Consider the following 15,082-nt stretch of genomic DNA (forward strand, 5'->3'; position numbering starts at 1 on the left):
GTCTATGCCCCACCTTCGTTGTCAAGGGCCGTTGGCATGGGTAAACCCGGTGGGCGGACCTTAGCAGCATCAGCACGACTAGAGAAACAATAGAAGGGGATGCGCCATGCCCCCTTTGTCATAAACAGCGATTGGCAAAGCAGTGCCTATTGTTCCGCTTAAGCTGTTTTGATAGTCGCTCCTGATTGTGATCAGCGCTAAGATGAATCTTTTCGGACACATTAGATTTGCTCGAAATACACATTCTGCTTGAATTGCTTGTTGTTACAAGCGCTCTTTCGATTTTTTTGTTAACTTTTTAAGATACGCAAAAAAAAAAAAGAAAATTCCGTTGCTTGCTACCGGTGACCGCAACCATCATACTATCGATCCATTTTCGACAACAGCTCGATGCAGTTGTAAGATTTTAAAAATCTACATTTTTTGGCCAACCATGATATTATTTTATATAAATTTAGTGCATTTTTCATAGAATATATATATATATATATATATATATATATATATATACCTGTATGTACAAATCCTCTGTATCAATCATATAGGCACAATTGTTCTGACCCCCCCCCCCAATCAAACTGAGGTAAACAATGCCTGTAACCTTAACAAGTCCTATCTTAATCATCATCTAACTGGAACTTCCTTTACCTCTTAATTGGACGGTTCAGTGGCCCTTAACTCTTCTGTACCCTCTTTCTTGAGAATATCGAACGCATTCTCGCTGGCGATATTTATCTCAGTAAAAATCTGCCTGAGAGTTATTTTCAAAGAGCAGTTCCTGCAACCCTGGAGGCACTAGATAAAATCTGGACACCAGGTTTAAGAAGGAGCTAGAGAAACAAAGGAAGAATTTTTCCTGCAAAGCTTCAAAGAATTTTGACACGGACTTGACCCAGCTTACCCCTCCAAACTAACAGGGTGACGTGGGCAATTTTTACAAACAAATAATTAAACTTAGATGTATCAGAGCTCTGTCGTGTCGTACAATTGGTTGTTTTTGGGAGCCATGCATCCACATGTAAGGTGAATGAAACTGTATGTTAGTTCAACTCAGGTGGATCCAGGATTATTCAAAGGGGGTTCCACATATGCGAAGCTAGCCTCCTTTTAAATAAATATACCGTTCTGGGTAATAAGAATATTGAAACTTTTTTAACTGCGAGAATATTTCTGACTCAATGATGATTTTATTATTAATGGAAATTAAGCTGTGATGTGTGGTACATATGCTGTAATTACGCTGTCCTTCATCTCTTGCGTTAGTCACATTTTGCTGGGAATTTTAAAAATCTGTGCGTACAATTTTTAAAGGTCTGGTGACGCCCCTGAATCTATGCAACTTGGGCAATTTGGTCTGATCGGCGTCCTGTAACACTTCCTGTTTTCGAACCATTTTTCGCTTGGCAAATGTGGACAAGACCGTCTGCAATGCTGCTATTGTGTGCACATCCCAGAGCGCATCCCTTACACTTGCCCCGACGGCAATTGATATGGCCATTGATTGCTTGAGTCATTAGGGCTTACTTGATTGCCTGTCAATCATTCTGGTAGTGCTAGTGGTAAACACTTGAAGTTACTAACAGGAGGTGAGAATGATACAAAAATAAGATTTTCTGATATCCAAATGCATGCAAACAGGCTAATTTCAACCGGCAATAGAGTACCCATCTTCTTGATTATCAGAATGAGAACAGGTAAAGCTGTCAACAATTTAATTTTGTTATTTTGGACAATTAACCTCCCTGAAAGGGTTTTTGCTTGTTTTCTTTGCTTTCAATATTGACGAGATAGCGTTATCGTAGCAAGCTATAACTGTCTACCTGTACACCTGAGGGAGACCAAATTCACCATGCTAATTATGAAAAGTATGCACTAAAAGTGCTTTTTAAGAAATTTTGATTGATCCTCTCTTTTCTAATTTATAGACTTTGAAAGTGAAAATTCCCTAATATTTTGATGTAATTTCACCTTTTTTATAGATAAAATCAACAATAAGTTTCTAAAGAAAAATCCCTGACTCCATCCTGTAGTACTTTGTTCAAGTGTTATAATGCCATTAAAAGGAAGTTTATAGTTGTCCAGGTGCTTGAGAAAATCAGGTGTATAAAAATGGTGTTTTTGTCCCCAAAATCCCAATATTACGTCACACGATGAAGTTGGAGCTGTGTTCCAAGCATAATTAGATTTGAAGATACATTAAATGAACATGACAGGAATAAAAAAGCTAAGACCTTTATTTAAGGAGAAAATATCAAACCTACATCAGTCCCTTAATTGACTCTCCTGTTATTTATGAAACCCCCTAATGGAGATGATAATGCAGTTTTGCATCCCATGCCAACTGCACCGATCATTATCTTGCACCTTGGTTCGCACGTTGTGCTTGGGTATGAATATGTACATTTCTGGGTTGCAAGTGTGTAACTTATATCATAAACATCCTTTCAATCATTCTCTCTGCTTAGATTTAACTCCATCATCATATACATGTACTATCCATCCTTTAATTCATGTAGTCTACAGAACCACTTCATTACTGCAGTTCTCTAAAAGCATTTTTATCCAACAATATTCTGTTCGAAATGTTCTGCTCAAAGGGCGGAAAGATATTCTTGGTGATCCAATCATTAAAAAAATATTCCTTGCTGGTTAATACACGTCCAGCAAACCTTGAGAGATCTTATCAACATTTGTTTTGACTGACTGAGATCAGTGTCTTTCGTCTTGACAGTGAACTATTGGCACACAAGGTAACCAAACTCCATTAAAAAAAATAAGTAACAGGCAGTACTACCGGTACCATAATAAAAATATATATTACAACCCTAAAAACATAAGAAAACATATATTACAAATTTTTGGTCCTTCAATCAGTCTTTTAATTAGTTACTTAGTAGATACTTAGTAGAACAAAAGAAGCATGCTATATAAGGCAAGGAAATTACTTACAAAAATTCAATGTAAAAAGATGGGTCATAGCCAGCATCCTTTATCTGAAAATATAAAACATATTCTCTAACTAGAGGATCAGAAAGGCGATACCAGCTCCAAGTATTGTAACACCTCCAGTGTTGTGCTTGATAAATTCTACAAAATGCAGTTAACAAGAGTTCTCAATTTTTTGTTGAAAATTACAATTTATAACAAAATCATGGGGAAAAGTAAAAATTCAAATCCAAATTTGTGAAATGTGCTTCATGGCAAAAAGTGGGTTAAAGGTCAAATTCAAGGTCACAAAAAGACTGTCAATTTATGAGTTCTTATTCAGTAGTATCTATGGGCATAGTTTTAGAGATATAAGTGACTGAAAAGTTGCAAAATTCATGATGAAAATTAAGCCAAAGGTTCATTTCGAGGTAACAGATAGATTGCCAGTACATGATTTCCTATTTAAGTTCAATAGTAACTCTGGGCGAATCTCTGGCAGTTTTGGAGATATAAGGGATGGAAAGTTTGCAAAGATCAGGGCTCCGTAACTCAAAAGCATCGTGAATTGCGATAGCGTTATCACCGTTCATTTCGCGGCTATTACATATGAGGCAAGTGAATGCCCAGTACAGATGGAATAGAGATGCTTGCGCACGTAGTTCGTGATGCTTTCGAAATTGTAGAGCCGAGATCATGTTGAAAAGTAGGTCAAAGGTAAATTTCAAGAAAACAGTAGTATTGCCAGTGTATGACTTCCTATCCAAGTTCAATAGTACAGTAACTATGGACGCATCTCTGCCAGTTTTGGAGACAAAAGGGATGGAAACCTTGCATAGTACAGTTAATGGTAAAATGTAGCTGAAAGGTCAATTTTAAGGTCGCAGTAAGATTGTCAGTATGTGACTTCCTATTCAAATTCAATAGTAACTAGAGGATCAGAGAGGCAATGCCGCCTTCGGATATTGTACCACCAGCTGGAGTAAGCACATTGGTATGGAAACCACCCCTCCAAAAGGGACACCATCACCAGTCTTGTGCTTGACAAGCTCAATAAAATGCGATCAACAAGAGTTGTCAAAATATGCAAAAAAATATAACTAAAAATGGTACAATCAAGCAGATTTTCGAATTGACCTGCATTTTCCTACCATTGAGCACTGATGTGATTCTCTAGGCAAAAGGCCTATTGGTTTTCCTTGAATATGTTGTGAGTGGTGCATATATGCTGACAAAAGAGAAAACCTAGAGGCAACACCGAGAACATCTCTGCTCATTTTGAAGATATGAAGGGCAAGAAAATATAAAAAAGTAGGGCAAAGGTCAATTTCAATATCATAGTATATGAATTTCTATTCAAGTTCAAAAGTAACCATGGGCATTTCTTTGCCGATGAGATAAAAGGAAACCAAAATTTGCAAAGTTCAGTTCATGGTGAAAATAAGGTCAAAGGTCAATTTCCAGGTCACACTTAGATTGCCAGTATATGACTTCCTATTCAAGTTCAATAGTAACTAGACTGCAACTGGCTGAAGCCAGTAGCGGAGGATTCCCCTGCAAAATAGGTGTGGAAATGCTCTTACAAGGTCATGTGAAGGTCATGGGTTAAATTTGACCCCGTATTATGAAACAGCATGTGCGAATTGGGGGGGGGGGGGGGGGTCAACAAAACATCACTTTTAGCCCACTTCAATATTTCCCAAAGAAATAGCCGAATGACCTTGAAAATGAGGGTCAAGGTCAAATTTTACATTTGATTTGGGGGTGTTGGGTATATGTTTGGGGTAGTTACTATAGCATGTTATCACAAAAAATCAGGATTTCATGGAGAAATTGACAAAGTCACTATTTCTGTGAAATTAATAATATTTAAAAATCTATATTAAAAAATCTAATCAGTCAATAATCAATATTATTAGCGACTGCACTGGATAGATATCCAGTGCAACTTTTTACATCATCCTTGTGGCTCTGTGACATCTGGTTTACCCCCAGCCGAGGCCTGACCTACTTTTCCTAAAATTGGGTCACGTGATATAGAATCATTGTGTGACCTCACCTATGAAAGGATTTGTCAAAATGTTGAAAATTCTAGGAGATATTGCTTTTTGAAATTTGCAAAAATTTCTCTTTAAAAGGCTCTGTGACCTTGAAAATTATGTCAAGGTCAAAAAATTGGGTGGACCGGAATAACTTTTCATAGGCTATCAGTGTAAATTTTTTCAGAATTTTAGAAAGAAATTTTTTGACAAAAAATAATAAGAAGAAGAAGAATAACTAGACTGCAACTGGTTGAAGCCAGTGGCGTAGGATTCCCCTTCAAATTAGGTGTGGAAATGCTCTTACAAGGTCATGTGAAGGTCATGAGTAAAATTTGACCCCATATTCTGAAAGAGCATGTGCAAAATTAGGGGGGGTCAACAAAACATCACTTTTAACCCACTTCAATATTTCTCCATGAAATAGCCGAATGACCTTGAAAATGAAGGTCAAGGTCTAGAGGATCAGAGAGGCGATACCGCCTCCGAATATTGTACCACCAGCTGGAGTAAGCGCAATCATATTGACCCCCACACACACAAAAAAGGGACACCACCACCAGTCTTGTGCTTGACAAGCTGTAAAAAAATGCAATCAACAAGAATTCTCAAAATATGCAAAAAATATATATATATATATAACTAAAAATGGTACAATCAAAGTTCAGTCCATAGTGAGGTTGGTCAAAGGTCAATTCAAGGTCACAGTAAATTTCCAGTATATGACTTCCTTTTCAAGTTCAAAAGCATCTATGGGCCTATCTCTGCCAGTTTTGGAGATAAAAGGGAACCAAAATTTGCAAAGTTCAATTCATGTTGAAAAGTAAGTCAAAGGTCAATTTCAAGGTCACATTTAGATTGCCAGTATATGACTTCCTATTCAAGTACAACAGTAACCATGGACCTATCTCTGCCAGTTTTGGAGATAAAAGGGAACCAAAATTTGCAAAGTTCAGTTCATGGTAAAAAGTAGGTCAAAGGTCAATTTTAAGGTCACATTTAGATTGCCAGTATATGGCTTCCTATTCAAGTTCAATAGTAACTATGGGCGTATCTCTGCCAGTTTTGAATAAAAAGCATTAAAATTTGCAAAGTTCAATTCATGATGAAAGTAGGTCAAAGGTCAATTTCAAGGTCACACTTAGATTGCCAGTATATGACTTCCTATTCAAGTACAATAGTAACCATGGACCTATCTCTGCCAGTTTTGGAGATAAAAAGGAACCAAAATTTGCAAAGTTAAGTTCATGATGAAAAGTAGGTCAAAGGTCAATTTCAAGGTCACATTTAGATTGCCAGTATATGACATCCTATTCAACTTCAATAGTAACTATGGACCTATCTCTGCCAGTTTTGGAGATATAAGGGACTAAATGTTATAATTTTGGAGTTACAATAATGTGCCATAAATTTTCTACAGAAAAAATTAAAGATGCATACAAAGTCAATTTTTTGTCACAAAAACCAACCAAATGCCAGCATATAGTTTCAAGTAGTATAACTAAGAGAATTACCAAAAGGCATTGTTTAATTTTACCTGAAAATGATGTTTGAACAGATTTTTCTGCTGGCATTCTAAGCTGTATGTCAATGGGGCAGGAAAGTAGGTCACGGAAGTAGGTTAAATTTACAACCATAAATTTAAAGAAAGGAGCAGTCTAAAGGTCTTTTATGGCTGATCGAGTGATCTTTTCAGTTTATCCCTTGGCATGTCGAATTTATTTGAGTCATATAAGAATCTAGTAGAAGTGGTTTACATGTGTTACTGGGAATCCACTATCCACCGATGCTCGGTTCGTATGTACCTTTAATTAAAATAAAGAAAAGGTCATTTTGGTCAAAATTCTTGAAATGGGAGGTGCTCTGTAGTTCCAGATGTTCAAATTTGATGAAATAATAATCTCATTTTTGAACACAAGTTGTCTGGCTTGCCAATCCTTATGTTTTATTTTTCCGGGGTTCAAAATTTATTATCCATTACCATACTGCACATTTTGCTTTCACCACCAATATGTACTTTTTGATACAGCGTAACTCGAAAACCGTATGGAATACAAAAAAACAGAGACCACATACAGTGTTGGGCTTTACATGCTCTACAAAATGCAAAAAAGAATTGGTCTCTAGCATTAACGGTTCCCAAATTAGAGACAGTTTTCAGTTTCGGTATCTTATGGCCGCTACTCTCTTGAAAATGCACCGATTGACCCAAAATTCACGGAGATGAAAGATGACCCTAAGGGTAACACTTTCAAATAATATTATTGGTTAAGTCTGTGTGCTGTCTGAATAACAGCGTAAATAATTTTTTTTTCATTAAAAAATTTGTTTTTTTGAAAATTTTGGCCCGTTTGGCCTTGAAATAAGGGTCAAAGGTCAAATCCAAGGGCATTTTTGAAATCTACACATATGACTTTTGGAAAGCCATCTGTAGAAATTTTTCCCATAATTCCTTCCGTAGGGTAGATAATTAGCATTTAATTTTGCCATTTTTGGACAAGGGTGCATTGCAATGAGTGCCACACCTAGACCCCAATACCAACAAAGCCCAAATTTTACGTGGAACGAGTTGAGATTATAGGTGACCTAAATCCAAGAGATGGGTATGGAGGCCCTTACCGTCTCGGAGGAGAAGCGGTAATGGTAACTTGTCGGCGGAGCCGGCGGAACGATCTGGATGGGACTAAAACCATGTGTACCGCCAGCGCTAAAGCTGGTGGTACAATAATAAGAACAGGAAAAACAATAGTATTCCCTTATGGGGAATCCTAATATTGTAGGAGATATTGCATTTTGAAATTTGCAAAATTTTCACTTTAAAAGGCTCTGTGACCTTGAAAATTAGGTCAAAGTCAAAAAAATTGGGTGGACATGAATAACTTTTCATAGGCTATCAGTATGAATTTTTTCAGAATTTTAGAAAGAAATTTTTTGACGAAAAATTATAATAAGAAGAACTAGAGGATCAGAGAGGCGATACCGCCTCCGAATATTGTACCACCAGCTGGAGCAAGCGCATTCGTATAGACCCCACATACACAAAGTAAGGGACACAGCCACCAGTCTTCTGCTTGACAAGCTGTAAAAATGCAATCAACAAGAATTTTCAAAATATGCAAAAAATATATATAACTTAAAATGGTACAATCAAAGTGAATTCATCGTAAGGTAGGTCAAAGGTCAATTTCAAGGTCACAGTAAATTGCCAGTATATGACTTCCTATTCAAGTTCAATAGTAACCATGGACCTATCTCTGCAAGTTTTGGAGATAAAAGGAAAGCAAAATTTGCAAAGTTCAGTTCATAGTAAAAAGTAGGTCAAAGGTCAATTTTAAGGTCACATTTAGATTGCCAGTATATGACTTCCTATTAAAGATGTAGTAACTATGGACCTATCTCTGCCAGTTTTAGAGATAAAAGGGAAGCAAAATTTGCAAAGTTCAGTTCATGGTGAAAAGTAGGTCAAAGGTCAATTCAAAGGTCACAGTAAATTGCCTCTAATGACTTTCTATTCAAATTCAATAGTACCTATGGGCGCATCTTTGCCAGTTTTGGAGCTAAAAGGGAATAAAAATTTGCAAAGTTCAATTCATGGTAAAAAGTAAGTCAAAGGTAAATTTTAAGGTCACAAAAAATTGTCAGTATATGACTTCCTATTCAAGTTCAACATTAACTATGGACCTGTCTCTGCCAGTTTTGGAGATAAAGTGGAACAAAAACTTGCAAAGTTCAGTTCATGGTGAAAAGTAGGTCAAAGGTCAATTTCAAGGTCACATTAAGATTGCCAGTATATGACTTCCTATTCAAGTTCAATAGTAACTATGGACCTATCTCTGCCAGTTTTGGAGATAAAAGGGAACCAAAATTTGCAAAGTTCAATTCATGATAAAAAGTAGGTCAAAGGTCAATTTCAAGGTCACATTTAGATTGCCAGTATATGACTTCCTATTCTAGTTCAGTAGTAACTATGGACCTATCTCTGCCAGTTTTGGAGGTAAAAGGGAACAAAAACTTGCAAAGTTCAGTTCATGGTGAAAAGTAGGTCAAAGGTCAATTTCAAGGTCACATTAAGATTGCCAGTATATGACTTCCTATTCAAGTTCAATAGTAACTATGGACCTATCTCTGCCAGTATTGGAGATAAAAGGGAACCAAAATTTGCAAAGTTCAATTCATGGTGAAAAGTAGGTCAAAGGTCAATTTTAAGGTCACAGTAAATTGCCAGTATATGACTTCCTATTCAAGTTCAATGGTAACTATGGACCTATCTTTGCCAGTTTTGGAGATAAAAGGGAACAATAATTTGCAAAGTTCAGTTCATGGTGAAAAGTAGGTCTAAGGTCAATTTAAAGTTCACAGTAAATTGCCTCTAATCACTTTCTATTCAAATTCAATAGTAACTATGGGCGCATCTTTGCCAGTTTTGGAGATAAAAGGGAACAAAAATTTGCAAAGTTCAGATTATGGTAAAAAGTAGGTCAAAGGTCAATTTAAAGGTCACTGTTAAATTGCCAGTATGTGACTTCCTTTTCAAGTTCAATGGTAACTATGGACCTATCTCTGTCAGTTTTGGAGATAAAGTGGAATGAAAATTTGCAAAGTTCAGTTCATAGTAAAAAGTAGGTCAAAGGTCAATTTCAAGGTCACACTTAGATTACCAATATATGACTTTCTTTTCAAGTTCAATAGTAACTATGGACCTATTTCTGCCAGTTTTGGAGTTAAAAGGGAACAAAAACTTGCAATGTTCAGTTCATGGTGAAAAGTAGGTCAAAGGTCAATTCAAAAGTCACAGTAAATTGCCTCTAATGACTTTCTATTCAAATTCAATAGTAACTATGGGCGCATCTTTGCCAGTTTTGGAGATAAAAGGGAACGAAAATTTGCAAAGTTCAGTTCATGGTAAAAAGTAGGTCAAAGGTCAATTTTAAGGTCACAGAAAATTGCCAGTATATGACTTCCCATTCAAGTTCAATAGTAACTATGGAACTATCTCTGCCAGTTTTGGACTTCAATGGGAACGAAAATTTGCAAAGTTCAATTCATGGTAAAAAGTAGGTCAAAGGTCAATTTCAAGGTCACATTTGGATTGCCAGTATATGACTTCCTATTCAAGTTCAATAGTAACTATAGACCTATCTCTGCCAGTTTTGGAGAAAAAAGGGAAGCAAAATATGCAAAGTTCAGTTCATGGTGAAAAATAGGTCAAAGGTCAATTTCAAGGTCACATTAAGATTGCCAGTACATGACTTCCTATCCAAGTTCAATAGTAACTATGGACCTATCTCTGCCAGTTTTGGATATGAAAGGGAAGCAATATTTGCAAAGTTCAGTTCATGGTGAAAAGTAGGTCAAAGGTCAATTTCAAGGTCACATTAAGATTGCCAGTTTATGACTTCCCATTCAAGTTAAATAGTAATATGGACCTATCTCTGACAGTTTTGGAGAAAAAAGGGAAGCAAAATATGCAAAGTTCAGTTCATGGTGAAAAGTAGGTCAAAGGTCAATTTCAAGGTCACATTAAGATTGCCAGTATATGACCTCCCATTCAAGTTCAATAGTAACTATGGACCTATCTCTGCCAGTTTTGGAGATAAAAGGGAAGCAAAATTTGCAAAGTTCAGTTCATGGTGAAATGTAGGTCAAAGGTCAATTTCAAGGTCACATCATTTAGATTGCCAGTGTATGACTTCCTATTCAAGTTCAATAGTAACTATGGACCTATCTCTGCCAGTTTTGGAGATATAAGGGACTAAATGTTATAATTTTGGAGTTCCCATAATGTGCCATAAATTTCCTACAGAAAAAATCAATTAAAGAAAATGTCATTTTGGTCAAAATTCTTGAAATGGGAGGTACTCTGAAGTTCCAAAAGTTCAAATTTGATGAAATAATGTCAATTATGACCACAAGTTGACTGCTTTGCCAAGCCTTATGTTTTATTTTTCCAGAGTTCAAAATTTATTATCCATTACTAGTCAGGCGGTTAAGTCCAAATTACACTATAGCTAATAAGTCCCCGGTCACTTTAATAGCACACGCTGTCTACATCAGACGCGCTAATGCGCACGTCCCCGACAGAGTGAATGATAGGGGGATTACGATGGACAGCGCATGTTGCTCACAGCAGTAGGCACTGCCGCCGAAGTTAAACCGGTAATTAAGTCTTTAACTTGACTAAACATGTTTTGCTTTGTAACTTGCGTCCTTCAGTCTTGCTGTTGCGGAAGCGCCGGCGGGACATATCTCCACCTTGCCGATATTTATCCCGACTCTCGACTTTAAAAGTATTAGGCCTATTGGTTTTGATTTTATCAAAGTCTTATTATATCAGAAAACCTGCATATTTTCATACGTTAAGAGAATTATAGAAACTGTAGAAAAAGCTACTCGTACATCAGGGATAAAAAACAACACCTTGCAGCACTATTACCTATTATTCATCACCAGAAGTTACTGTTTCACTTTTTTCTCCCAAATTACAAAGTCTGATGACAACTGAAAGCCTTTAGCCATACCTCAGGGCAGTGGGAGATAGTCTGGATTTGATAAAATGTAATAAAAGTATATTTTGAAGAATTTTCCTAGCCTTCGGCAATTTCCGCAAAGCTTCGGCATGCGCGGCAATACAGAGCTGTCGATATCTGTTTGTTGTTATTGTTAAAGTTATTATTACTGGGGACATAAATTAGTATGCTAATCTCTTATCATGGTATAATGATTGATACGATGGGTATCAAATAGTTTTCCTTTGATATAAACAACAAAAGAGCGGCCTTCCAAATATCTTTGCTGAATGTTTATAACGTAGGTACTATTATGCGCAAAAATATTGATACATGACGCAAACGACATTTACTAATTTTGGTAATATCAATTTTAATTAAAATTAAATTTAATTGAAATTAAAATTAAAATTTGTCTAAACGTGCATATTACCATTCACCTTGTTTAAAGGGTTCGCAACACTTTACATTCTAATACATTTTGCCAATTTTCATGTTTGCTAGTTTATTTTGATTTGAGAGAAAGCGAGAGAAGACCCTCTACCAGGGCCGCAAATTAATTATGAGTATTTTTCTTCAGTGCAAGAGACTGTGTAATGAAAAATCAATCTGTAACTCTGGTATAGGGTGGCCTTGTGTGTGTAATAATATACAAGTAGGGGCAGGGGTAAAGTTTTATAGTACAAATAGTCATTTTATACATCTTATTGATCTCATCGTCGGGTCATTGTTTACAATAGCGTTTTGTCGCTGTGCGTACCTTTTTGCATTTGAGTTAGACTCAGTCAGTAACAGCTGGTGATTTTGTCTTTTTTTGCGTTTCATTGACAATATTTTGGCCACCTAAGTAGGGAAATGTGGCTCTTTGTTTTGAAATGACATTTCCATTGTTCCTTTGAACATGCAAAAGTCAACACACTTACGTCAACATACTTACTTTGTAATACCAACCCAGGGGAAGAAACAAAAGCCTCATAAGGTGTCGTCATTCACACTGTAAAAGGTGTTAATTTCATGCTTCTATTGTTTGCCCATGAATCATTATGACAAATTTGTAGGGTTGCCAGATCACTGGCGCTTCATTCAATTCTCTATATCTGCCCTGCAGCCTGGGATGAGTGATACTGGACTGACCTTTGTTTACATCTGGAGATTTTCTTTATAATTCGATCAGTGTGCATAGATATTTTCCATCAGGAAAAATACGTGATAATGTTACGATTCTTATTTTACGGATACATAATTACAAACATTAATTCCTGATTTAATACCCCCTATTTCAGCGCCTATTCCTGGCTGCGTTAATTATGGGGGGTTGGAAAGTAATCCGTTAGAACGCAGGAGTGATGATTGCTACTCTTACCAACGGTGCATCACCGATCAACTAATCTCAGCCACCTGAAGCAGAATCACCAACAAAAGACAAATTGGACTACATCTGCCTTCTTGTTGAGACATCTTATGTAAAAAAGGCGATAACGGTCAAAACATACGTGCTTCGTGGTTTATTAAATGTTCATCGTATTTTTTCGTTCGTTATTCTTATGAGTTAAGCAGCTTCACCTCCGTGACACCCTTTTTATTTATTTAAACCATTGTTAGATAAACCATGGGTTTCACTCCAGATTTCACGATCGAGCAGCTGATCATGAGGAGAGTGTAGCATGCTATAGTAAACTACCCCAAATATATATACAACACCTCCAGGGTTTCACGATCGAGCAAGTGATCATGAGGAGAGAGTGTAGCAGAGGACTTCATTAATGGTCGTCATAATTGGTGGTTGCCTTGGGAAAATGAGTTACATGATTACATAATACAGATACATAATAACATAAGATTAATACTAAAATTTTCCCTGATACAAAAACCCCTATTTGAGCGCTTATTCCTGACTGCGTTAATTACGGGTGATTAGAAAGTAATCTATGAGGACGCAGGAGCGATGATCGCTACTCTTACCAACGGTAAATCACCGATTTACTTGACTCCGCTACTTCGAGCAAAATCACACACCACCAAAAGACAAATTAGACCACGTTCGTCCTCTTATTAAAACAAAGAATGTAAAAATGTGATGTCGGTCAAAGAAGAGGCCTAGACTACGTGCTTCATGGTTTATTAGATAGGCCTATTCATTGGATTTTTTTATTTCATTATTATAGCTTCACCTCGCGAGACCCTTTTTTATATATTTAAAACACAGCACCCCACTGGTTTCGCGATCATGAAGAAAGGGAGTGTAGCAAAGAACCTCATTAATGGTCGTAATAATAGGTGGTTGCATTGTAGGCCTAACCTTGTTCATTTTAGTCGACAGACTAAGCTAGAAGAAAGAAAAGATCATTATCGCCTCTCTTTACTTAGGAACAATAAGGATGGCTAGTGGCAGCATTTATAAGTTCTTTTATTTAGAAACTTTCCGATCCTTTGTCTGGGACTGCGTCCGAGAAACGGCGATAACGACAGAGACGTCCTCGAACATTTTGGACTCAGTGCTAATAAAAAAAAATCCGTTAAGAAGTAGCCTTTAAATGTCCTGGCAAATAATTTTGCGATGGCTCAGAGAGTTCTAGAATGAATGACAAGCAACGACATTAGGGTTAATAACAGACTAAAAACTATCAGAGTGTAGGCCTGTCTTACTTCATTTCTAAGGCCATCTTGTGATACGAGTCATGCTACACTACAAAAGAGGGGGTAGCAGTGGATGATTTAATACAGGGATACCATCGATAGTATATCAATAGAAAATCGCAATCCTCAAATGTTTTTTAATTCATTAAATATAAACGGTCTTTTCTCGTACAATGGGTCTGGTATAGTTGTATTGGCCTATCAGTTGGAAACACGTGGTTCGTCTACAATTGCAAATGGCGGAGGTGCCGTGGTAGTTATTGTCGTAAAATTAGCTGGATACGGTGCACGTGAGAAAATTATTCATTAAATTTAGTTTTCGAGCGTCAGCTTAATCTGGTAAAATGCGAGACGAAAAAAATGATAGATAGAGCCTTATGACCCACTGTAGAATGATGCCAAATAATACATCAACGACGTAGTTTATCGGCAGATAAACGTGTTTCCATTCTCGGCTGACTGAGGAAAGGTTTGAGAGAGCATTTAAAGAAGAGGCGGTCGAACCAATAGTGAGTAGGAAGTGTGCTGCAATCAAGACGAACAATACCGATCATAAGTGGACAGCTAATAACCCCTAATTAACCCCGGGTTACGCGCTGCTGTGTTGACTCCTTGCTGGGAAGGGGTAGCGGCCTCCTACTGCTGTGCGTAATCAAACATTGTCTTCTAACATGCGGCTACACGACGGTTGCATTGTATTAATAAAGTAATACCTATTCATAAGGAAGGGGGCGGATGGTAATCTTACGAGAATTAAATCAGTTATCGATCATACGCGTACCAATAGTCGTGTTTTTTTTTAGCTATACGGTATATCCAGAATTGTGCAAAAGATGATAAAAGCATGAAACTTTCCACGATGAATATTTAAGAAAGCCGCTCATCCGAGTACTAATGAATTTTGGAGTTGCCCCCTGATCCAAAATAGACAAACACCCAATGGTCATTCATCGAGGAAAGTTTCATGCTTTTATC

At 36.9% G+C, this 15,082-nt stretch overlaps 1 protein-coding gene across 1 annotated transcript in view; it reads right to left on the minus strand.

Moving 5' to 3' along the window:
• Nucleotides 1-15,082, minus strand: part of LOC106162098 (uncharacterized) — a 189,048-nt gene that overhangs the window by 98,361 nt on the left and 75,605 nt on the right. Inside the window, exon 4 of the mRNA XM_087003117.1 lies at nt 2,950-2,993. Coding sequence (XP_086859243.1) covers nt 2,950-2,993 — 44 coding nt within the window. The remainder of the gene's footprint in view (nt 1-2,949; nt 2,994-15,082) is intronic.

This window comes from Lingula anatina, chromosome 2 (assembly GCF_051362555.1).
Source record: "Lingula anatina isolate TDL-2025a chromosome 2, LinAna3.0, whole genome shotgun sequence".
Lineage (NCBI taxonomy): Eukaryota > Metazoa > Brachiopoda > Lingulata > Lingulida > Lingulidae > Lingula > Lingula anatina.